Source organism: Lepidochelys kempii, chromosome 3 (genome assembly GCF_965140265.1).
Source record: "Lepidochelys kempii isolate rLepKem1 chromosome 3, rLepKem1.hap2, whole genome shotgun sequence".
Taxonomy (NCBI): domain Eukaryota; kingdom Metazoa; phylum Chordata; order Testudines; family Cheloniidae; genus Lepidochelys; species Lepidochelys kempii.
The window spans coordinates 186,309,797-186,335,526 of NC_133258.1; the positions used below are offsets into that span (position 1 = coordinate 186,309,797).

The 25,730-nt window shown below is 40.6% G+C and overlaps 1 protein-coding gene across 5 annotated transcripts in view; it reads right to left on the minus strand.

Annotated features, from left to right (window-relative positions):
- Positions 1 to 19,761, minus strand: part of PNPT1 (polyribonucleotide nucleotidyltransferase 1) — an 83,618-nt gene extending 63,857 nt beyond the window's left edge. For 2 of the 5 annotated variants that reach the window (XR_012158287.1, XM_073339328.1), the window contains exons 1-13: positions 19,430 to 19,717; positions 17,142 to 17,202; positions 16,787 to 16,861; positions 16,432 to 16,537; positions 13,681 to 13,730; positions 11,526 to 11,589; positions 11,391 to 11,438; positions 8,893 to 9,006; positions 7,385 to 7,571; positions 4,722 to 4,773; positions 4,113 to 4,170; positions 2,276 to 2,372; positions 2,077 to 2,179 (exon numbers count right to left, since the gene is read on the minus strand). Coding sequence is in view for 4 of the 5 variants with exons in the window: in XM_073339328.1 (XP_073195429.1) it covers positions 2,077 to 2,179; positions 2,276 to 2,372; positions 4,113 to 4,170; positions 4,722 to 4,773; positions 7,385 to 7,571; positions 8,893 to 9,006; positions 11,391 to 11,438; positions 11,526 to 11,589; positions 13,681 to 13,730; positions 16,432 to 16,537; positions 16,787 to 16,861; positions 17,142 to 17,202; positions 19,430 to 19,629 (1,215 nt within the window). In the remaining variant the exon portion in view is untranslated. Of the gene's footprint in view, positions 1 to 2,076; positions 2,180 to 2,275; positions 2,373 to 4,112; positions 4,171 to 4,721; positions 4,774 to 7,384; positions 7,572 to 8,892; positions 9,007 to 11,390; positions 11,439 to 11,525; positions 11,590 to 13,680; positions 13,731 to 16,431; positions 16,538 to 16,786; positions 16,862 to 17,141; positions 17,203 to 19,429 lie in introns of all 5 variants that reach the window. The other 3 variants (XM_073339329.1, XM_073339331.1, XM_073339330.1) reach the window with 2 other exon arrangements.
- Between the last annotated feature and the right edge of the window lie 5,969 nt (positions 19,762 to 25,730).

Sequence of the window (25,730 nt, forward strand, 5' to 3'; positions counted from 1 at the left end):
CATTTTAATTAAATTTTAAATGAAGCTTCTTAAATATTTTGAAAACCTTGTTTACATACAACAATAGTTTAGTTATATAATATTATAGACTTATAGAGAGAGACCCTCTAAAAAATGTTAAAATGTATTATTGGCACGCAAAACCTTAAATTAAAGTGAATAAATGAAGACTCGGCACACCACTTCTAAAAGGTTGCCCCTGAGCTAGACAGATGAGAATCAATCCATCCCTAGAAGAAAGATGGCGGTGAAACAGAGGTCTAGTAAGAGGTCTCAGATCAGAAACTCAACACGCAGATCCTCTAGCCTGTTTTAGAAAGGACTCCCTCTCCCCTCCACACCACTCTGAACTTTGATATAAAATGTATCTGAATACATAACTTTTAAAAAGATTTGCAGAAAAACTGCTTGGCAGTCTCCTATACAGTAGTAGTTCAGATAAACTAGACAATTCTATTTTAAGTGAACCTGATCATTGAACTAAACAATGCACACACACTGCTGTTTTTCGGCAAAGAATAGTTTTAATGTAAAACTCACATACTTTCTTTTTATAAGTAATGCATAGAGAGGGTTAAAATAAGTATTTTATGTATTAATGAAAGTAATAAGCAGTATTACTGTGAACCACTCTGAAAGGAAATTACAACTTATTAAATGGAATTACAGAAAAGCATGTTTGCAGGCCCAAGTTTCAGTTGCTGGGCCTTCTTCAGGAACTTCAGGGCTCAACGGGTAGTGATCAATGGCTCCATGTCTAGTTGGCAGCCGGTATCAAGTGGAGTGCCCCAAGGGTCGGTCCTGGGGCCGGTTTTATTCAATATCTTCATAAATGATCTGGAAGATGGTGTGGATTGCACTCTCAGCAAATTTGCGGATGATATTAAACTGGGAGGAGTGGTAGATACGCTGGAGGGGAGGGATAGGATACAGAAGGACCTAGACCAATTGGAAGATTGGGCCAAAAGGAATCTGATGAGGTTCAATAAGGATAAGTGCAGGGTCCTGCACTTAGGACGGAAGAACCCAATGCACAGCTACAGACTAGGGACCGAATGGCTAGGCAGCAGTTCTGCAGAAAAGGACCTAGGGGTGACAGTGGACGAGAAGCTGGATATGAGTCAGCAGTGTGCCCTTGTTGCCGAGAAGGCCAATGGCATTTTGGGATGTATAAGTAGGGGCATAGCGAGCAGATCGAGGGACGTGATCGTTCCCCTCTATTCGACATTGGTGAGGCCTCATCTGGAGTACTGTGTCCAGTTTTGGGCCCCACACTTCAAGAAGGATGTGGATAAATTGGAGAGAGTCCAGCGAAGGGCAACAAAAATGATTAGGGGACTGGAACACATGAGTTATGAGGAGAGGCTGAGGGAGCTGGGATTGTTTAGCCTGCAGAAGAGAAGAATGAGGGGGGATTTGATAGCTGCTTTCAACTACCTGAAAGGGGGTTCCAAAGAGGATGGCTCTAGACTGTTCTCAATGGTAGCAGATGACATAACGAGGAGTAATGGTCTCAAGTTGCAGTGGGGGAGGTTTAGATTGGATATTAGGAAAAACTTTTTCACTAAGAGGGTGGTGAAACACTGGAATGCGTTACCTAGGGAGGTGGTAGAATCTCCTTCCTTAGAGGTTTTTAAGGTCAGGCTTGACAAAGCCCTGGCTGGGATGATTTAACTGGGAATTGGTCCTGCTTTGAGCAGGGGGTTGGACTAGATGACCTTCTGGGGTCCCTTCCAACCCTGATATTCTATGATTCTATGATTCTAACTTTAAAAAGGCTGAAAGTGGACATGTGATTCTGCTTAACGGAATACTTCTAGGTAACTATGTTTTGCAATGTTATTTTGAAGTTTCCACTGGAACAGCAAACAGTTTAGTTCTGTACATTGTTTCTTCTAATGGGAGCCAGGCAATATTAAACTGAACGTGAATAGCACACAATGCATTTATACTTTCTTACACTGGAAGGTATGCAAGGTGTTTTCAATAATTACTTGATTGAGAAATAACAAATGTCATGGTTAATGGAAACTTTCAGGTTATGAAAACTATAACTCTGATGTTTGAAAGTATTACCTGTGTTTGACCTCTCTGAAATAATGCTGATCCATGAAGTGTTTTAAACATATCTACTTCACAACTGATATTTCTGAGAGAAGTCAAGTCTCTACCATCACACCTATAGAAATAAAATATGAACTATAAAGTCAAGAAAACCATAATTATGGGGAAATATTTGCAAAGAGTTTATTCAAAAAGGATTCTGTGCATTTACCTTCTGTATTCATTCAGAATAAAGCTTCTAAAAATATCCTTTGAAATAACATTAAAGGATTCCATAATTTCATAAGACTCAGCCTCTGGAAATTTCTCTAGAGATACCAAACACAAATTAGAACTCCAAGCTTCTAAAATTGGAAAAGAAGCTCTGTAATAAGCACTGTGGCCAGCATTAGGGTACAACAGAAGCCCGTTGTGTTGCTATACATGTTATTCACAATTGGGAGCACTCTCCAAACGGTTAGAAATTGGGTAAATCACATAGGTGGTTCCAGATCTATTACCAGGTCTACTGCTCAAAAAGAGTATCCTTCTAATTAACACAAAGTTTTAATACTGGCAGCTACAGAAGTCGGTGCTCCACTACTCTCAGACTGGTAGGACCAAGAGGAATAAGACGACTTGCTTTCTATTGCTGCTGAAACACAAACATTTCAAAAGAGTAAAAACAAATGGACTGCAACAGTTCCAATCCTGAGCGGTACAGGGTCTAAGTCAGTAAGACGTGCACAATACCACCTCAGACTTCCATACCCTGAGGTTTGAGGATTTCACAGTTGGCTGGACCGCTTACAGAGACACATAGCTTTATTTTTTTTTTTCCAGGGGCAAGTAGGGATGAGGAGGTGAGAACCTGAGGTGCATCCTCAACTCCCTTCACATACATTAGTTTTTTCTTGTGCTCCTTTACAATGTGAAGGTAGGGAAGGAGGAGAAGTAAGCCTTTTTTCTATTATGTCCCCCCCTCCCCAGCATGTGGAAAAGGGGTGTTCAGTGGCAATATCTTTCCTCCTCACCATTAGGAGTTTGAGGAGGTAGACACAGGCTGATTACTGCAGTGATATAGCTTCTAACTACCTCAGTAATAACTGCTATCTGTTCAGTACTCTGCTCCCAAGCAAAGGGAGCAGACTTGATAAGAGTCTTTTCTTTCTCAACTATTTATGCAAAAGTGAGCAGAACTCAGGAGTTTGCCAGCTCCAAGAACAAAGAGCATTTATTGTACTTCCCTTGGGAGTAAACACCCTAATAAACTCAAATGGGACTGTGCATTCATGTGGGAGACTGGAAGTATAAAGACACTATAATAGACCTGTTGAACAGGGGAATGGCAATCCCCTTCTTTCCCCTACATGCTGAGAACACATATCTTCAGGTAAACTGGCCAGAGCTAAGCCAAAGCATACACACAAAGTACTGGGCCTCATCCTGTGTTATATACTACACATGACCATTTCATGCAATGCAGTATTATTTCAGTGTTAGTTCTTATAATTCAGTATTTTGTATCAAGTTTTAAATTGGAATTTCAGTAACAAAATACTATGCTCATCTTTGTGCTATACCACTGGTTTTTAACCTGGGGTCCAAAGACAATTTAAAACAGGTTTTCTTAAAACTTATTTAACTTATGACTAATTAACATTTTGGATAAAGGAAGCCTTTGTTCAAGATTCAGCACCCTTATGTCCCTTCAATGAAGATGTAAGGGCTTACAATAAACATCTGAGATCTAAAACAGGCATTCTAGCAAAACCAAGGAACACCAAAGCAGAAATTTCTGGTGTTTCTAAGCTACAAACAGAAAAAAAAATTATATATTTTATATATGTAAATAAAAGCAAAAAGTGTTCAGGCCCACTTTATACATCAAGAAAAGGGCACAAGACCAATCTAAAAAAAAGTTACATCCTTTGCAGGTCTCCATAAACAGCAATCTTTCTTTTCAAAATAATGTTACAGGACTGTATTTATATTATGGTAGTGAATACTGGCCTAAAGTTCAGTGCCCAATTTTATTAAAATTGTACCAATATTACAGAGTACAATACCTTTCAACTGTTCTTCTGTTTCAAGTCTTATCTTGTTAACTGCTTCATCTCTAGAAATCTAGATAAGATTTACATTACCACTGATATTGCAGACTAACAATAAAGCAACAATCTTGAAGTTCTGCACAGCTGTCTAGCAATGAGATAATCATAGCAACAAATCTAAGCACAAGGAATCATTACATACTGAAACAACAATCTCCAAGAGAAGAACCTGTGATAACTTATTTATAGTACTGCACTGTAACTGTAGCCAAGTTGGTCCCAGGATATTACAGAGACAAGGTGGGCAATGTAATATCTTTTATTGGACCAACTTCTGTTGGTGAGACAGACAAACTTTCAAGCTTGAAGAGCTCTGTGTGGCTCAAAAGCCCGTCTCTCTCACCAATAACAGATATTGCCTCACCCACCTTGTCTCTCTTACACTACATCTTGCAGAACAGGAGGAAATACAGTCAAGTGTTAGTGGCTCTTTAAAGAAATGTCATGGGGATAGCAGTACAACTAAATCTAAACATGGATTAATTTAGAGAATTAACAAATTCAGAGAACTGATTGAAATACGACATTAAAAAAAACCCACAAGATTTTGATGGCAACACTTACTTTGTCATGGCTAAAATTTGCAAATACAGCACAGACCTTGTCAGAGGCAAGCCTTTTTGAAGAGAAAAAAGTAATTAACCTGATTAGTATTTGTTTACCTGTACAAAGTTTGAACAAGTCACCATCATAAATGCATTTAGTGTTCTAAAGAAAATGGTGACTTTAAAAAGGTTGCTAGACTATCTAAGATTTATATTAGTATTATAGCAATACTCATAAGCGGCATTATATAGAATAATAAGTTTAACTTGTTCTGATACAAAACCCTATATTCAAGAGTTTAATATGGCCAGAAAAATATTGTTCTATGTTGAAACTTGGTACATAAAGTCTATTCTTTAGCAAATGGTTTGATATTTTGTTGAAATAAAATTTAAAAGCAGTTATGTTCATATCCACCTTGTATTTCATTAAATGGCTTTTAATGACAGTTTCAAGGGGATTCATCTATAAAGGCTGGAGCAAACACAAAACTGGTGGAGTTCTTATTTAACCAGGTACTGCACACTTTAAGTTTCCCTGTTAGTCAAAAAATATCTAAGATTTATTTTAAGTGACAGTTTATCTGAACTGACAGTTATATTATCAATCCACAAAACCCACATAGACTGCCTGATGCATTAAGAAATTAAGGAACTTTCACACAGTACTACTATAAAGGAACTTTTATGGTGCAGTGTATATTGAGCCAGACACTGCAAGCATAAAATGAGGGAGAGCATGTGTTATTGACATTTTTTAAAGATATTTAGAATTTTCTGCTATAAAGGAAATGTACAAAAAATTAATAAGCACCTGACTGAAAGCCAACAGGACCCAAGACATTTAGATTTAAGCAGGCACAGTCTTCAGCTCATGCCAGAGAAAGAATTATACACCCTGATACACTAAAAAGCATTATTAAATTATCTTTCATCCTTGATTGCCCAATTTACTGCTTTTATTTCCTATACTTGTGCTAGCACTGTCAATGTAGTTTTCTGAATTCTGCTTTCTCGTGTGTACAATCATTTTCTGATTTTTCTCTCTCTTTTAATTGTTGAAACACCTAGAGTTTGTTGGCTGCATTCCATTAGTTCTCAGTAATAATGCTTACGAGAGATCTCTTCAAAGCATGTATCGAGGATGGATGGGAAGGAAAGCGGGAGGTTTCAGTTAATTAGTCTTACATTAAGTACACCATTGTTAATACTTAGGTTGTTTGCAGCAATAGATTGTCTAAATAGTGCCCAAGAAATTCTCCTCTCCCCAGCAATCACACACACATAGACCCCATTTATATTATTGGAAGTTGGGCCTCACCGACAGATCCATAAGCCTGTCTTCTTACAACTTACAATGCAATTCTACACAGAGATGTCACCTTTATAAAAAAAAGGTGAGGGGATGCCAGCATGTGGTCAATGTGGAACTTTGTAAAGATATATATTTCTATAGTTTTGGATGTTTAGTGGCCCCAGACTGATGCTTTCCTCATTTTTCTTTTACAGACAGAAGTCCTGTCCCCCGGCCTGTAACTTGGGGAAAAGTTTGTACATCAACATGGGGTAGAACAGTAGAGACTACATGGAGAGAAGAAGTTACAGCTGCTTCTTCAAAACAGTAGCAATCCCAAAGTCCTCAGAGATGGGGCTAGAGAAAAGAACCCATGTGCCCTCCTCCCTGAATACATAGTAGTTAGGGGGTAAGAGGACTCCTTTTCCTTCCCACCAAAGATATGTGAGAGTGCTGATGGGATAGGGAAACTTATGTGTCCTACTAGATATGTGTGGGTCAATCTTTGGGGAACCCCACCCAGATGGCAGAGAGAACTGAGAGACAACAACATTCTAAACTGGGGAGAGGAAGAGGAGAATGCATGCTGGGAGAGCACTACAAGGAAGCTCAGTGCGTCAATTACATTTAAGCTAGTCTTGAGCACCAAGTTCCCAGTTCCCTTACAAAGCAGGGAGTGGGCAAACTGATATTCTCCTCCTCAGCAGTTCTGACGTGCTGCTGTTAGGCAGAAGAGAGACATGGTCTTGTGCATTTCCCCCCCCCCCCAGCCCTCTTTCATGGGGAGGTATTTGCCCCCACTTGCTGGCTTTTCCTCCCAGCAGGGACAGATGAAAGAATTGCTAGGAGGGTTGTACAAATGCATAGGGTAACAGGTCTCTAAACAGAGGGAGAGTGGGAAGCCATGCAGCATTTCCCCAGTACTGATCCGTCACATCCTCACCTTGAATTCTCTCTGCTACCTCCAGTTAGAGTTTCCCGCACTCAAGATTGCTCCATTTTTTCCCAATTTTCTTTCTAAAAAGGGGTGACCACAGGTGCTTCAGCCTGAAGATGTCTCCTCTATTTGGGGGAAAATGAGAACCTCTCTTGCTTATTTTTTGTGGGAGGAGGGCCTGGGATGGGTTCTCTGACTCCTCCTTTCCCACCCTCATGTCTTCAGGCTGCCACAGTAGCGTTGCCCTTGTGACTAAGCAAAGAACGGGTATAGAGGCCCAGGGCTTGTGACTGACTATCAAAAGGAAGAAAAAGCTGAGGGTAAGTCAGGGACTCAAACGTTCAAAACAAGTAATATTTTGCATGAAAAAAGCCCAGAAATGAGGGTCAGTTAGTGACAGAAGTTGGTCACACTAATGCTCTTCATTAGAACCATTTGTTTTTGTACTTACTGCTTTGCACATTCAACAATCTCTGCTGGAGCACTAAATAACTTCTGAACAGTTCTCTTGGCAGCACCTTGTTCTTTTACCAGTTGCTGTATACACTGAATTATTTGTTGAGTATGCTTCACCCCCACTTTGATGGCATGGCAGAAGTCTTGCTGCAACATATTCTCGGCTGCTGCTTCCAACATGACTATTAATTCAGAGTCAAATAGTAAATCAGTTACCATCATGTTTTTCAACTGATATAGAACAAGTTGTTAAAATATATCTATCACAAAGGAAACCTAATTTTACCAAAACTACATGGGCCTTTAAGACAATAGCTCAGTTAATCTGTTTGATCTCTGCCAGGTTGATTTTATTATTTCAAAGGTCACAGAATCATAGAAACAGTTTCAAAATGCAAACTGAAGAGCTGGACTTATGGAAGAAAAATTAATTGGGAGGATTTCAGAATAATTTTGCAAATATAAGTTAGTAAGGAGAAATTTCACAAGATACAACTGAAAGGAAGTCAAACTAATGCCTTCAAAATAGGTTAATGGTTAGAATGTGCATTTAAATATAGACGTGCCACAGACTGAATACAATACATTATACACTTCCTCAACCAGTAAGATTACATTAATATGGAATAGGAAATTCAATTTATAAACAAGTATATGATGAATTTTGTGGCCAGTCATGAATTGGTCCCTATCAATTCCAAGGCCATGAAAAATATGTCCTGGACCGTGAAATAAGCCCTTCCCTATGAAATCTGATCTCCCCAAAATCTGCTAGTTCAGTCAGGTTGGGGAGGGATAGATTGTCCTTCCCCTGCATGGCTGTTATGTTGGGAGATCAGACCTGACCTCCACAGGCAATGCAGAAGTGTCCCGGAGCTCCCCTCTCCTCCCCCCAGGTCCTGCCTGGGCTCAAGGCTTACACACACACACACGCATGCAGCTCGTGCCTGGGCTCGGGGCTTCTGCCCCTGCAGCTCCTGCTGGAGTTCAGGGCTTCTATCCTGTGGCTCCTGCCAGGGCTTGGGCAATTAATTTAACCAGTTTAAGAAAAATTCTCTCTCTTTTAAGCAGCTTTACAACTTAAGGTTTCCATTGCTTTTAAATGAGAGCTAAATTCTCTCAGAACAACTCTGCATCACAAAGTTAGATCCTGTGGGGACGAAAATTGTACTGGCTGTTAGGACACAAGTTTCACTGTATTACAATAAAACATTTAGACTTTATTTATTGATACTGTATTCCAAAGTTTCAGTTCAATTGAATAAGCAGGGAGCATAACATAAGTTTTATCTAAATGATATTAAATCTCATTAATACAGTAAAGAAATTCCAATATATATTAATGACCTCTAAAGAAATCAAACTAGAAAAAATACTTCCTCACTATTTGTTTCTATCTAGTCTTGATTACAAAGGTAGTATTTCAAGAGAATTATGATTTTCATATGAGAAAGTGCTCTATTTTTAGCTAAACATCAAAGTTGAATAATTTTAACCACTTACCAATTTGACTATGAGGAGCTCCAGTGACCAATAAGTTCAAGGTACTAGAAGACATTTCTTTTCGAGTTGGGTTAATAACAACTTCTCCATCAACCATTCCTACCCTTACTGCACCTAAGAAGAAATACCTAAGAAGTTAATTTTTGCATCTAAGTAGGATTTCGTTCAAAGGATCATTTTTACTTGGTTTGCTTTCAGAGGTAATTATTAAAATTAGTAATTCTATTTAAATAGTGGGATTTGTGTGTGTTTGTGCCAGATAACCTTTTGACACAGTTATAAAATTAAAATAAACTTGTTTATTCAAATAATGCAAACAATCTGCAAGTCAAGTTAATTACACTTGAAAAATTCTGGCTTATTGGGGTAGTGCTGTTATTGCAGTGTCACTGATAGTAACGTTATCAGTGACACAGCAATAGTTGTAAGCTTATTTTTGTTTGTAGTTTGGACATAGGTTTCCTGAAACATGAATCAGCTGAAGAAAAATAAATTACAAAGTGAAATCCCTTTTTGAGAAATTTAAGTTACTTTCCCGTGAGACATTCAGGATGGCAAAAGAGCCCCCTTTAGTATTGTTGGGGTAAAGGTTGGGAGGGAAAGCGTTGTCTAGAAAGCAAAAAGCCCCTATCCTGCTCTCCTCTACCTGGGGCCCTTCAAGGATAAGCATTTCCAAAATCTGAAAAACTAAAGAAGTTCCCCAGGCAAAAACTTTCATTAATCTAGAGTTAAACTCAGAAATACAGATCAACAGTTTAAGGATTAAAAACACACTTACAAGTGTTAAGAACACAACAGAAACCCAGGAAGTGCAATCACGTCAATGCAGAATTTCATAAGTTTCTAATTTTTTTTACACTTTTTAAAATCCTTAAATCCCTAATATGTTCTATCATATATCCAGTTTAATAAAATTTTATTGTTGGAAATTTTACAAGCATATATTGTTGAAGGAAAAAGGCTACCAATTGGTTTGAAGACAGTAAGACTTGCCTGTTAATGGAACATTTCCTGCAACTTATAGGAGATGCTTCAAGACTGCTGCTATGCTTGAGACTATTCCTTAGAACAGGAGTCAGCAACCTTCAGCACGTGGCCCATCAGGGTAATCCACCGGCGGGCCAAGAGACATTTTGTTTACGTTGACCGTCCACAGGCACGGCACCCAGCAGCTCCCAACGGCTGCGGTTTGTTGTTCCCAGCCAATGGCAGCTGCAGGAAGTCGTGGGCCACAGGGATGTGCTGAAGGTTGCCGACCCCTGCCTTAGAATAAGAAAATAAATGGTTGTAGAATGTCTGCCCTCCCCACCAAAACCTTGAAGAGAATTGCTTTAATGTCTCCAATAAACTAAAGAAACACTTTAGAGATAATCTGAAGTAGTGTTACAGGAGAAGAAGCTTTCATAGAAGTGTATTAACTTGATAAATAGAATTAAATGGACACTTTTAAAAAGTATTTTTTTCCATATACTTTATAGTCATGGGGATATTTCCTCAGAATATGAAAATTAGAAGGTATATTCCTGATCACTTTGTCTGCAGATAAAGTCTATTTAAAAAAAAGTATGACCTGAGAAATACGCCTTGTTTTTAGACAGTTGTTGCAATGCTATTATGTATCTTACTATTTTGTTTAAACTATTGTAACAATTACTGAATGTTAAGGAAAAAGAAAAGGAGTACTTGTGGCACCTTAGAGACTAACCAATTTATTTGAGCATAAGCTTTCGTGAGCTACAGCTCACTTCATCGGATGCATAAAAGTGGAAAATGCAGTGAGGATGTTTTCATACACACAGATCATGAAAAAATGGGTGTTTATCACTTCAAAAGGTTTTCTCTCCCCCCACCCCACTCTCCTGCTGGTAATAGCTTATCTAAAGTGACCACTCTCCTTACAATGTGTATGATAATCAAGGTGGGCCATTTCCAGCACAAATCCAGGGTTTACCAAGAACGTCGTTGGGGGGGGGGGGGAACAGGGGGAAATAGGTTACCTTGCATAATGACTTAGCCACTCCCAGTCTCTATTCAAGCCCAAGTTAATTGTATCCAATTTGCAAACGAATGTTAAGGGAAGCCATTTTACTGATCACACATCTGTCTGTAGTTCTGTAGCTACTATTGTTAAAAGTACTCAGATCAGAAAAAAAAATCTATTCTATTTTTCAGTTTTACTTTGTACATTTGCAACTTTTTATGTAGTTTCACTATTTGCTCTATATAATCAGTTTTCCTTGTTTGTGGAGCTTAACAGTATGAGAGAAGAGAAAAACAAAACATGACTGTAAAACCATAGAAACTGGCAGTGGAATTTGGGACAGATGTAGTACCTGAAACTGCCTTTAATTTGAAAATGGCTAGATTTCAAGTTATATGCATTGTTGCTGTATTGTGTTGGTCCCATGATATTAGAGTTTTACAAGGTGAGTAATAGCTTTTATTGGACCAACTTCTGTTGGTAAGAGACAAGCTTTCAAGCAAAAATATTTACTTACCAATGGGACCATTCCATGGGATATCTGATAACGCAAGTGCTGCAGATGCTAAAATTGTAAGAGTTACATTTTTAAAATGATTACATAAATACAAACACTAAATAAAGTTTACAAAATATTTAAAATTACTTTTACCTCCATTAATTGCCGGGACATCAGGATCATTAACACCATCTACTGCTAAAAGATTACAAAGGATCTGGTATAATATGAAAGACAATGGAAGAATTTTGAGCTATATGTTTGTTTGTTTTTTTTATCAAAACACCTGCAAGAAACAACGAATACAATGACCTAAAAATTATATGAATTCATATGAAGAGGGAAAAAAAAAGTTCAAGTACCTAAATCGATAAACTGACGGAGAAAAATGATATTTAACACCAAGAACCACCAAATTAGGGGTAAACACAGGCCCTTAAAATGTGACAAAGTTACCTTTATCTACACTTTGTATACTTCAGAAATATTAATAATATTTCCTGTGAATATATTAAGATTGTTTTCGCTCTGGAATTTTCTCTCACACATTTGTTAGATTAATAATGAGATAAATCTAAGAGGTAACAAATGTGAGAGAGAAAATTCCAGAGTGAAAACAACCTTAATATATTCACAGGAAGTAGATTGAGAGGTTCTTGGGTTTTAAGGACTACTTTTATTTTGTTGCACAAATATGCAGAGGTTGAGCTTTTTATCCCCACCTTCTACAAGAGAAAATGGAACATGGACTTACAATGAAGATCATTTCGGACACTGACTTAAGGTTTCAGAGTAGCAGCCGTGTTAGTCTGTATTCACAAAAAGAAAAAGGAGTACTTGTGGCACCTTAGAGACTAACCAATTTATTTGAGCATAAGCTTTCGTGAGCTACAGCTCACTTCATCGGATGCATTCAGTGGAAAATACAGTGGGGAGATTTATATACACAGAGAACATGAAACAATGGGTGTTACCATACACACTGTAACCAGAGTGATCACTTAAGGAGAGCTATTACCAGCAGGAGAGCGGGGGGTGGGACCTTTTGTAGCGATAATCAAGGTGGTCCATTTCCAGCAGTTGACAAGAACATCTGAGGAACAGTGGGGGGTGAGGATAAACATGGGGAAATAGCTTTAAGTTTTTTTGTTGAAGTATTGCCACTTTTAGGTCTGTAATCGAGTGACCAGAGAGATTGAAGTGTTCTCCAACAGGGGACACCATCATATGGCCTAATCACATCAGTGACACCATCAGAGGCTCGTTCATCCGCACATCCACCAATGTGATATATGCCATCATGTGCCAGCAATGCCCCTCTGCCATGTACATTGGTCAAACTGAACAGTCTCTATGTAAAAGAATAAATGGACACAAATCAGACGTCAAGAATTATAACATTCAAAAACCAGTTGGAGAACACTTCAATCTCTCTGGTCACTCGATTACAGACCTAAAAGTGGCAATACTTCAACAAAAAAACTTCAGAAACAGACTCCAACGAGAGACTGATGAATTGGAATTAATTTGCAGACTGAATACAATTAACTTAGGCTTTAATAGAGACTGGGAGTGGATGGGTTATTACACAAAGTAAAGCTATTTCCCCATGTTTATCCTCACCCCCCACTGTTCCTCAGATGTTCTTGTCAACTGCTGGAAATGGCCCACCTTGATTATCACTACAAAAGGTCGTCCCCCCCCCCCGCCCGCCCGCCTCTCCTGCTGGTAATAGCTCACCTTAAGTGATCACTCTGGTTACAGTGTGTATGGTAACACCCATTGTTTCATGTTCTCTGTGTATATAAGTCTCCCCACTGTATTTTCCACTGAATGCATCCGATGAAGTGAGCTGTAGCTCACGAAAGCTTATGCTCAAATAAATTGCTTAGTCTCTAAGGTGCCACAAGTACTCCTTTTCTTTTTGACTTAAGGTTGTTGAATAGCCTATTCTACTTGACATGCAACATAAATATAGTTTCATCTAAAATATTACCAAGCAGGAATTACAGCTCCTAGCTAGTTAAATTACTTTCTCCCAGAGAATAAATCCCACTCATTTCTTTGTGATAGTGAGTCTGAATTCAGATCAGCTTCAAAGAAAAGCTTTCCTTGAAGCAATGAATAGTTGGTCTGTGTTAAGCAGTATTATTTACCGACCGATTAAAGAAGGCTGCTGTTAATCCTTCAACTGCACCAACAGTTAACACTATTTTGCAAAACATTAACCCAATTTGGAAGCTTGCCCAAAACAGTTTTCTTTTGGCTCCCACAGAACTGTGACTATCACTAAAAATAATGAACCCACCTGTGTATCATAATAGTAGCCTGCTGGGAAGAGTGGCCTAATTGATCGATCTGTAAAAAACATTTAAAAACTTTCATACATGCAGAGATTAAGATTATGACTGTTTATAGGAGAAAGTGGATGAAGGAAGTAAATGATAGACATATATTCAGTAATAAATGACAAAGATAAAATTTGGGAAATCTTTATTTTCCCCTCATATTAAAAAAAACAAGAGAGTTATCCAAAGAAACTGACAACCAACACATTTAAAATTTTTAGAAACACAAAGCCTAATTAACTTGTGGAACTCTTTGCCAAAAGATATTGAGTCTAAAACTTGAGCAGCATTCAAAAAAGGATTAGACATGTACATGGATAGTGAGAATATTCACTGTCACATTAGATACAATAAAATATAAGGGAAATAATCCTTCATGATTCAAGATACACGCCAGCCACTAAGCAATGGGAATTAGGAAGAAGCTTCCTCTATGACAGGGATGGAAAACTTTTTGGCCTGAGGGCCACATGGGGTTGCGAAACGGTATGGAGTGCTGGGTAGGGAAGGCTGTGCCTCTGCAAACTGCCTGGCCTTTTTCCACTTCCCGCCCCCGGACTACCCCCCTCAGAACACCCAACCCATCCAACCCCCCCTTCTCCTTGTCCCCGACCACCTCCTCCCGGGACCCCCCCGTCCCTAACCACCTCCCCGGGACCCCACCGCCTATCCAACCCCCTCTGCTCCCTGTCCCCCCCGGGACCCTCCAACCCCAAGGCCTATCCAATCCCCCTTGCTCCCTGTCTCCTGACCGCCCCCTGTCCCCTGATTGTCCCCCAGGACCTCCTACCCCGTTACCATGCCGCTCAGAGCAGCGGGACAGGCTTATTGGAAAGCCTGGGAGGTGGGCAGGTGCAAGCCACACTGCCTGCGCAGCGACACACCCACAAGAGAGCAGGGACAGCAGGGGAGGGGCTGGGGGCTAGCCTCCCCAGCCGGGAGCTATGCGGCTGGGCAGGACGGTCCCGTGGACCATAGTTTGCCCACCTCTGCTCTATGAGCAGGTTATTTTACAGTTTTCCGGTATAACGAATTCTAGTGTTTTCCTCCAAAGCACATAACAACTGCTACTAACAAGGACAGGATACCTGACAATGTACCAGTGGTCTGATCTACTATGCTATTCCTGCGCTCCAAGTCACAGTTAGTAATAAACTTTGTACATAGCTAAGCTTCCCCTTATATAAAATAATAAATACATTTCAATGGTTTAAATTATAACACTTCAGATTAAAACGAAATTGACCTGCCTAAAATTGTTATACTTGGAAGTCTCACCTAGATTACCTTTTTTAAAAACTAACCAAGAAAAATAAACTGTTTATACAGAAATAACCCTACAAAATCCTTGCTCTGCTGCTTTAGGGTCAGCATAAAGTAAATCTTATTGCAGAAACTGCATCAAAGATCCAGGCAACAATAATGAAGCTTTTTAAAAAGCCATTAAAACATCGTCAATATGAAAAAAAAATTTTTTCCATTTTTATCCAGTTAGAACTGCCTCTGCGGATTCCTATTTAAGAGCATGAACCTCAGTGCCAGGAGCCTTGAAAACACTAAAAATCAGTAACCATGCACATGTCCAAACTGACTTTTGAAGGATGGAAGTATAAAGGAGCTCAATAATGCTCTCATGGTTCTTTCCCTGCTGCTGAAAAGAAAACGTTTTGAAAATATGAGTATTTATTAGTAGCAGTATGAATGTGTAGATACTTTACAGACATAAAGAGAAAGTGCTAGCTCCAGAGAGCTTGTAATAAGATGACATGTAATGAAAAGCAACGCAACTGAATGGTGAAGTTAAGCACGTTGCTTTTTTTTTTTTAATTTTGATTTTCAACCTGATTTATTAATACACCTCTGCACACTGACTGGGGCTTAGTCTGTTCAGAACCCTATCCCATCTTCAGATTGTCTATTAAGTCCTGCTAGTTTTAGAAAACATTGAGCCTCATGGTTCCATTATCTCATTCAAAAGACAAGTTTTGGGCATCTTGGATACTATTTTTCAGACAATGAGGAAGGTGCGAGGAGGATACATTTGGGCCAAACAGTCTGTCTCCTTTTTTTTCCTACCTTTCCAGAAAACAATTTGGTTGCCTCTTCTTTCATCTCTCCTGACAAATGATTAGCTCCAGGAGATGATGTCCCTCTAGACTGAGGCACGAGAAATCCCAATCTTAGTAGCAAAGAGGAAATCTCACAAGCTATCAGATACAGTAAAAGCTGTGTTATCATGCCCTGTACCAACCGGAAAGCTCTATAAACCGGCATTTCTAATCTTCATAGAAAGTCCGGTTCATAGTCAGGTTGGCGCGGGACCAGCAGGCTCCCTACTTGGCTCTCTGGAAGTGGCGACATGTCCCTGCTGCTCCCTAGGCGGAGGAATGGCCATCCCTCTTAGATAACCGGCATTTTTCACTTACAACCCCCCATTTCCCCAACATGCCGGATAAAACAGTTTTTACTGTATTTTGGGCTTTCATATAGGGAATGTACATGCAGCCCCAACGGACATTGTTTTTAAATGGTTCTGAAATTTGCAGCACTTTAAGGTATGAGCTTCTCCCAAAACTTCTGAAGAGGCAATATTCGCTGAGAACGGTGGTTACAGGTAGCCCTCTCTTTTCAAACTTTCAATGAGGATATTACAAACAACAAAAAAAGTACTGGACACTGTCTTCTCAGTCTTTTGTCAGTCTCAGTCTTACCTATTACTCTGCTTGTAAGAATTTCTTTATCAGTGGAACCAAGTTCTCTTCTAAGATAGTTTGTGGGAATCCTTCCTGCTGCAGCAGCTTTCTGGCGATAGTCAACCTTATACAACAAAACAGGGATTCATAAACAAAACTGTAATTACTGCTCTCTCTTAAATATACCTATAAAAAAGGTAAGACGACACTACATCTGAATTTAATAGCTGAATATTCTATTTGGTGTAACCACAGAGACAAAACAATTTACATTAAAATCCAACTGAAATATCTGAGGACTCAAGCTCTACTTCTCTACTATTATTTATAGTTATCAATTTGGGCAGTTTGTGTAATTACAATTAGTACTCACCACTAATGGCATGAACTGGGATGGAGAAGGCTTTGTTTTACTGACTGCTGTGACCATCACTGATGTATCACCTAACTTGATTAAAAACAGTGAAATTACTTTTAGAAAAGACATTTTCATAAATGTATCATTTAGTTTCATTTCTCAGTAGAGCATTTTCCAAGTGAAGAGAAAACATGAATCTACAGTGCACTGGTGAGGCTTCTGGAAACCTAATGAAGTTTTTTTCTATGCAGTAGCTAGCTGTGGATCCAGTAGGGAGTCCAATTACCATACATGGCTGAGACATCTCAACAAAAAACAGTACATTTATCCAAGCTGACTTACACATTTTGAGTTTGCATAGATTTTTTACCTGCACTACAGCACATCCATCAGCAAATCTGGCCAGTTTTCCAGAGGAAATTTCCAACTTTCTGTTAAAAAGAAGATAACTGCCATTAGTGACAAATGAGGATCAGTTTATCAACACCTCTCTATTCAACTACTATACATTCATCTTTTATGTTTCATAGTTTTAGAAAATATTGATTATATTTACTATTCATGATAGAAACTGGCTTTGACAAGTCAGGATGCTGAAGCCCTCTCTCTATCCACAGAATAGGAAATAAGAGTACAAGCTTCCCTACTGTTCAGCAATTTTGCCTCAATTCCCAAAGTGACCGCCTTCTATGATGAAAGGAAAATTGAAGCTACATCTACACTGCCCAGTAGTTTGGACAATGGAGTGGGGTGTGAATAGCAGTGTGCACTGAAGTGCTGTGCTGTAACTGTTCTGTGTGGATGCTGTGGGCATGAACTAAGAGGTTCCTAGCTTGCATTAATGTAATTCTGTTTGAAGTAGGCTACATGGGGGAGTTACAGCACACCGTTTTGGGGTGCACTGCTATTCTCCCCACCCTCCTCCAAACTACAGGGGAGTGTAGACAAACCCTTAATCTCCAAACTAATTCCATCCCATACTTCTCTGCTATGACTGCCATCTGCAACAGCTAGCAAGTCATGTGGAACAAGAGAGATAAGCACCCACTTCTCATATCTGCAAAATAAGAGCCAGAAAGTAACATCTTCCGCCGTACTGAATTTGGCTAGATTTGAACCACTGATTTAGAGATGAAAGGCTCTATATTCTATTGGAAACCAGCCAGTCTCCCCTACGCTTCAGAGTTTTAAGAGTTCTATTAAGGGCTATTATTCTCAATGGTGTATGTATTAAATGTTTTAAAAAAAAAACACAAAATGAGAGGGTGTATATATGCAAGGCAGAAAGTACCACATTTACACCCCACACAAACACTTTTTCTCAGTGACAGCAGACAGTACTTTAATGGAAAAAGTACAGGGGAAGATCTGATACACACACTTTTACATTTAGAGGTAAGACTATGCCCATTATTTGGCAGTTATGTATGTGAGAGTGTAGTGGAAAAAAAGTTCAAATGACATTCAATTTTCTTATTTACTTCCATTGATTTAGGGCCTGATCTAACACCCACTGAAGTCAACTAGAGCTTTTCCACTGACTTCCGTGGACTTTGGATCAGGCCCCTAGTTATTTCTAAAACTTTCAAACAGCTCCTCTAATGAAATTTATCAATCAAATGTGGGGAAAGGGAGTCAGCCACTAAATCTTAAATTGCAGGAAAAGTCCACATCTGGATGGTTATTTCTGAGATACTTTAACCTTAAATGGCTTGTGTTTTAATACTTTTCTAGTTTATAAAGGTACCAGCATAACTCAGCACCAATACCACCATGACATAAACCACCTTAGTCATTGTGATGGGAGGATTTTAATTGCAAATCACTTTACCACCATGACAAGGTATTGCAAGGGCTACTGAAGAGCAGTGCATCAGCTGTATGCAGTAAGGCCAGGCATAAAAAGAAAAGGAGACCAGTGGATTTTAAACAATGTGTTTAGCAATTATTGTTCACCTCTGGCTCCACTAGCTGCATATTGGAGATTGTGGGTTGGAAAAGGGATGGTTGAAGCAAAGCTACACAAACCTGCCTCTCCCCACCAACACACACTTCTCAGCAGACACTGGACATGAATGGGCAGTGGGGAGCAGAGATCAAGGGGGCATACCCAGATGGCAAGCGACCCTGGGGTCAGAGGAAGAAGAAAGTGACAAACCATGGTGGGGGATGGGAGCGGAGAACACCTACAGGAGGGATTGTTCTGGGAGGGAGCAGGGCAGTGAAGGGGAGATGTTCTGGAAGGGGCAGGGGAGCAGGCCACAGAGCAGTGAGGGGGGCTGTTCTGGGTGAGAGTGGGGCAGACCCCGCAGGGCAGAGAGGGAAGTTGTTCTAGAAGAGGGTAGGGGGCTCGGGGAAGGGGGTCGGGGCACAGGGCAGCGAGGGGGAATTTTCTGAGGGAGGGCAGAAGACACAGGGCAGCGAGGAGGGCTGTTCTGAGATGGGGCGGGGGCTCGGGATGAGAGGCTGCAAGACAGAGAAGTGAGGTGCTCTAGGAGGGAGCAGAGGGCTCTGGGGCAGCTGGAAGACGTGGCAGGCGCGGGGGCCAGGCCCAAGCACCAGGATACAGAGAGAAAGGAGACGGTCCCCGGTCCGGTGGAGAGGGGGGACTGAGTCCCCCGGGCGGACGCTGCTTTCTCCCGGCGGCCCCCTCGTTACCTGCTCCCCACGTCCACCGACGCCACCTTGTAGGGTCCGGCGCCGCCCTGCAAGCCTCGGGCCTGGGCCAGCTGTACCAGCCGAGCGCCTGGTCCCAGCCAACGCCTCATGGTGCCGAGCAGCGGGCGGAAACTGCTGGCCGCGGCCAGCTTCCTGAGCCCAGCGCGGCAGCAGACCTGACACCCCGTGCAGGCGGCCATGACACCAGGGTCACGGCCTGGCAGCTGCGCTACAAGGCCCCAGCCGATTGGCTCAGAGGCTGAGCTGTAGCGGAACAAAGCCGAGCTCCATTGGCTCCCATGAGCGCGGAGCTGCCAGCCGCGGTCGGCCGAGCTTCGATTCCGCTCTCTGAACTAATCCCGGGGGCCCCCTGGTGGCAGCGTCTTGCTATGGCGGACGGCGAGGGACACGTCCCCGAGGGCGGGCTCAGCAACCACAGTCTGCTTTGGGCCTGCGGCCTGGGCTGTTGCTGTCGGGTAGCGTGTCACTGATACCCGGTACTAAGCGCAGACCCGCTGCCAAACACTGACCTCACACCACAGACCCCCACTGACTTCCCCTGGAGACAGGGTTGCCAACTCTCTAATGGCAAAAAACTGAACATCCTTGTCTGGGCCTCACCCCTTCTCCAAGGCCCCGTCCTCTGCTCACTCCATGGTCCTCCTTCCATCTTGAATCTTCCCTCACTTGCTCATTTTCACTGGCCTGGGGCAGGGGCTTGGGGAGGGGCTGAGGATAAGGGGTTTGCAGTACAGGAGAGGGCTCCACCTGCGGGCTGGAGCTGAGACATTTGGAGTATGGGAGGGGGCTCCGAGCTGGGGCAGTGAGTCAGAGTGTAGGAGGGGGTAAAGACTGTGGGCTGGGAGTGTGGACTCTGGGGTGGGATCAAGGATGTGGGGTTTCGGGTGTATGAAGTGGCTCAAGGCTTGGGCAGAGGATTAGGTGTGTGAGGGGTTGCAGGGTGCAGGCTCTGGAAGGGAGCTGACCCCCTGCAAAATTGCCCATATGCCCCCAAACACAGATACCCCCAGCAGAAAAATCAGCCATATATCTCCATTCAGTATAGAGACTACTGTTAACTTTCACTGTTCTTTTAAAGGGATTCTAGAGTGAGATGAATTATATGTACATGGGGCTTATTACTAATGAGGTTATTTCCCTGATTTAGCATTTGTGGTGAAAGGCTTTTTCATTTCAGAGTCTGTCAGTACCCTAATCATTCCCGGAGTGTTACAGGATTTTTAAGTGTCAAGGCTGATTCCCCACTCTGGCACTTGGAGTGCAGAAGGTGGGGGCCCGCAAGGATTCTAAAAATTAATACTGGTCACTTCAGACTGGTATTAAACTCCTAAGGTTACAGCTTCTCTCTACCCTTGGATGGGTAGATGCTGCCACCGCCCTAGTGCAAAAAAAACCTTTTGACCCAGGAAGGCGCACTTGGGAATTCCTCCTGTGGGGTACCCTCAAGCTCTTTTACCCGTCCATCCCCTCCGGAGAAGAGCTGAGAAAGAAAACAAAGGAAATCAGTTGTTGCCACCAGCTAATTAAACAACATATGCACAAACCTTTTAGGACACAAAACCCCACAATCCTGTTCTTAAAAAAGGTAAATTTTATTAAAAACAAAAAGGAAAAAATTACATCTGGAACTTAGGCTTTTTGCTAGATTTAAAGAGAGCAAATATAATAATTAAGCATCAATAATGGTTTTCTTGAGGTCCAGCTTAATGGTTACACGCAAAACAAAAGCATTTGGGGCTTAGCACAGAGGAGTCCACAAGCCATAAAGGAATAAAAGAGATAAACCTAATGGCATCTTTCTAGACATTTCCTGATCTACTTACATATCTGGGGTTTCAAACTGAGTAGTTTCTAGGTATGATCTGGTGATTTTTATACCTGGTTTACAGCTTTTTACAGCATAGCTCCAGCCCTGTCTGGAGAACAACTACAGACAGATAAAGATTTTTCCTTCCCACTGGCTATTTTGGTCAGGTGCCCACCCCCTTCCTTTTACCTGTGGGCTTTTTTTTAACCCTTTACAGGTAAAGCAAGTAGTGAACAGCTACTAAAAGGGATTTTATAGCTAACCCTCCCTCACCTTTATTTATCACATTAAGTTTAAACCACTCCATGTAGCGCATTTTAAAGTTAAATTTTATTAAATAATTTTTGCCCAAATTACTAGGTAAATAATAAGAGCTTTTGCCCATTACCAAGAGGTACAACAAGTGTCACCACCACCATTAAATTGTATCTCAGCCAGGATAGAAGCATTCCTCTATGCATAGGGCAGCTCTCCCCATGACACCTCAAGTAACCTTAATTTCTAAAGAAATTATTACTGTATTTTCACAAAGGAAAATGACTTCTGAGCGGACAGAATCTTCTTGGTCTTTGTCACTTAGGGCTCATACACTCAGAGTTTTTGTATAGCTGTAACTTGTCTGATTCAGAAACCAGTAGAACCTCAGAGTTACGAACACTTTGGGAATGGAGGTTGTTCGTAACTCTGAAATGTCCATAACTCTGAACAAAACATTCTTTCAAAAGTTTACAACTGATCATTGATTTAATACAGCTTTGAAACTTTACTATGCAGAAGAAAAATGCTGCTTTCCCTTTATTTTTTTAGTAGTTTACATTTAACACAATACTGTACTTGTCTCTGCTGCTGCCTGATTGCGTACTTCCAGTTCCAAATGAGGTGTGTGCTTGACTGGTCAGTTCGTAACTCTGGTGTTCATAACTCTGAGGTTCTAGTGCAGGGGTTCTCAAACTGGAGGTCGGGACCATTCAGTGGTCAGAAGGTTCTTACATGGGTGGTCGCGAGCTGTCAGCCTCCACCCCAAGCCCCGCTTTGCCTCCAGCATTTATAATGGTGTTAAATATATAAAAAGTGTTTTTAATTTATAAGAACGGGTCGCACTCAGAGGCTTTCTGTGTGAAAGGGGTCACCAGTACAAAAGTTTGAGAACCACTGTTCTAGTGTAGTTCAAGCAGTACAACCTCCTAGCATGAATGCAATTGTACCAATCTAGAAGTGTGTATAATGCTATAGCTTATTCCCTTTGGGCTGAAGATCATAAAAGATACCAGATAGTGAGGAAAGAGAAAATACCTCCTCCCACCCCACTGTCCTGCTGGTAATAGCTTATCTAAAGTGATCATCAGGTGGGCCATTTCCAGCACAAATCCAGGTTTTCTCACCCTCCACCCCCCCACACAAATTCACTCTCCTGCTCACCAGAATTTGTGTGGGGGGTGGAGGGTGAGAAAACCTGGATTTGTGCTGGAAATGGCCCACCTGATGATCACTTTAGATAAGCTATTACCAGCAGGACAGTGGGGTGGGAGGAGGTATTTTTTCATATTCTCTGTGTATAAATAAAGTCTGCTGCAGTTTCCACGGCATGCATCCGATGAAGTGAGCTGTAGCTCACGAAAGCTCATGCTCAAATAAATTGGTTAGTCTCTAAGGTGCCACAAGTACTCCTTTTCTTTTTGCGAATACAGACTAACACGGCTGTTACTCTGAAACCTGAGGAAAGAGAATTCACATCTGTTTAATAAACTAATCTTGACCTGAGCTTGAGAACTTCTAAACATCACAATGATGCTGATAAGAACAGCAGAACCTCAGCATCTCTCAGGAATAGGTCTCTGTGGGTAAAAATAAATAAATATGAGATTCAGTTTGGACAAATGCAAATTGATTGTAAAGAAAAACACAAATATTTAATATAAAGAGGACACCATACCATGAGACTTTTTGTACCATTGCTATTGCTGATTCAGCTCCACTGGTGGCAACAACAGTTGGAGCCCTAGTGTAAATAAGGTGCTGGTAGTTGACGTTTTAATCCCCAGGTCATCTAGACTGCTCTAAACATGGTTAGAAGACATTATGGTTAAAATACCAGTGGCTTCCTTAGACCCTGTCTATACTAGTGCTGCCGCTGACCAGTAGAAGCAATGGTGGGATATTTTTGGCAGAGCCTAATGTAGATACAACCTAGGACTAAAATAATATACCTATTTTATCGTCAGTCAGAAGAGTTCATATCCTCTGCTTTTTTGAGCAAGCTAAGTGTCTGCAGATTAAACTCAAGCTTGAAAGGAAAAAACTATGCATCTTTTGAGTTATTTTTTCCTGATGTGAACCTGAAGAAGACATTATATATTTATAAAAATTAGAATACCAAACTCCTAACGATTTTCATTAATCATTCATTTCTTAAAATTGTCATTGGCAAAAGGTGGAGTAGTATCATCTAGCAATCATGGCACTGCATTTTGTATCAAGAGACCTCGGTGTTATTCCAGTTGTCACTGAGCTGCTGTGTGACTTGGGCATGTCACTTCATCTCTCTGTTCCTCGTTTTTTCCATCTGTAAAACAGAGATAATGATACTTAGGCCATGTCTACACTACTGATTTCTGCCAGCATAACTATGTTGGTCAGGGGTGTGAAGAGGTGTGATAAATAAAGTGTGTGGGGGGGGAGAGCTCCCTTTTATGGCCACCCAGCCAGCCAGTTAGCTATAAAATTCCTCTTGGTGGCTGCTGGCTTACCTGTAAAAGGTCCCTAGGTAAAGAAAAGGTAGAGGGCACCTGATCAAAAGAGCAAATGGGAAGGCTAGAACTTTTTAAAATGGGGAAAAAATCTTTCCCTTTGTCTCTCCTTTGTTCTCTGGGCTGCAGGGACACGGAACAGCAATGCTATAAGCAGAAATGCTGTGTAAGGTTTGAACCAGGTATGAAAAAGTATCTTCCATACCTAGAAGAAATAATTTGGACAGGGAATGTTTTGTTAGACTCTATTAGGTTTATTTCTTATTTTGGTTTGTGGATCTCCTCTGTCCTAACCCCTGATGCTTTTGTTTGCTTTAAGCTGAACCCCCAAGAAAGCTATTTTGGATGCTTAATTTTTGTAATTGTTTCTTTTAAGATATAGCAAAATGCCTAAGTTCCAGATGTAATTTTTTCCTTTTTGTTTTTAATAAAATTCACCTTTTTTAAGAACAGGATTGGATTTCTGGTGTCCAAAGAGGTTTGTGCATACTTGTGCTGGCAAAAGTTACTAGTGTAGATCCCCTAGTTATACTGGCAAAACTGCACTTTTGCCAGAATAGTTGATTTCACTCAGGAGGGCTGGAATAATCGATACCAGCAAGAGCTCAGTTTTGCTGATATAAGCTGCATTCATGCTTGCAGCATTTTGCAAGTATAGTATATTGGTATTCCTGGTGCTTCTGGTATAGACATGGCTTTAGCCTCATGTGAAAAGCAGTGAGATCCCTGCATAAAAAATGCTATATAAAACCTATGATACATATTATTGCATAAGACAGACATTTACTGTATGTTTGTGTGTGTTCAGAATACAACAAAATGATATACCCATGTGAATGGATATTTAGTTTTACATCTGTTAATTGCTCTTTGGACAGTAAAATTATTGCTCACTTGTACAAAATAGATTATTATTTAATGTGAGCGCGAATGAACAGTAATGTGAGCACAAAGGCCTGATCATGCCACCATTGAAATTCATGCATGACTAAATTAATACAAACTATTGTGCATTATCCTAACTTCATTTGTCATCTGGCGTTAACATGAATTAAAATCTGGAGGAGATTTTATAAGAAATATAATGCAGATTATTCCAAGATTTGTCATGATACTATTTTTTATTTTACTTGTTTACAAATGTTTTTCTGCATTGTCTCAACAGGATGTTTCTCTCTTAGGGCTGCATTTCCAAAAATCAGAATTACTGTCTGGGAAAACTGTCCCAACTGTTAATTTTTTTTCAGTGCCAGCATGCTTCTTATCCTTTGACAAGTCATGCAGAAGACATATCAGAAGATAAACAATCCATAAACTTGTGACTTGGCCTGAGCAAGGGATTGTTATCTTCTTCCAAATTCAGGATTCACTGGTATAATTATGGTTTGGTACAAAAATGCATTTAGGTGGCAAAGCAAGAAACTTCACCATGTTTTCCTGAGTCATCTTAGCTCTATTGCAGATGAATGACCCATTATCTGAAAGGTGATTTTTCAGTCTTCATCATTATCTCTCATTAAAATCACCAGCCTTTAGTCCACTGCAGGTGATTCTATAATAAACAAATTGTCTAAAGCTGAACACTGTTAAAACAATATTTTACAGTGATTACATTTATAAGAAGCCAAGTCATGTGGTTGGTTCTCTCTGCCCACAGTTTGTAGGTGCTATGGGTGGGTTTATGAAACCCTTAAGAGGGGCTAAATTGTGTCTTCAAAGTCCACAT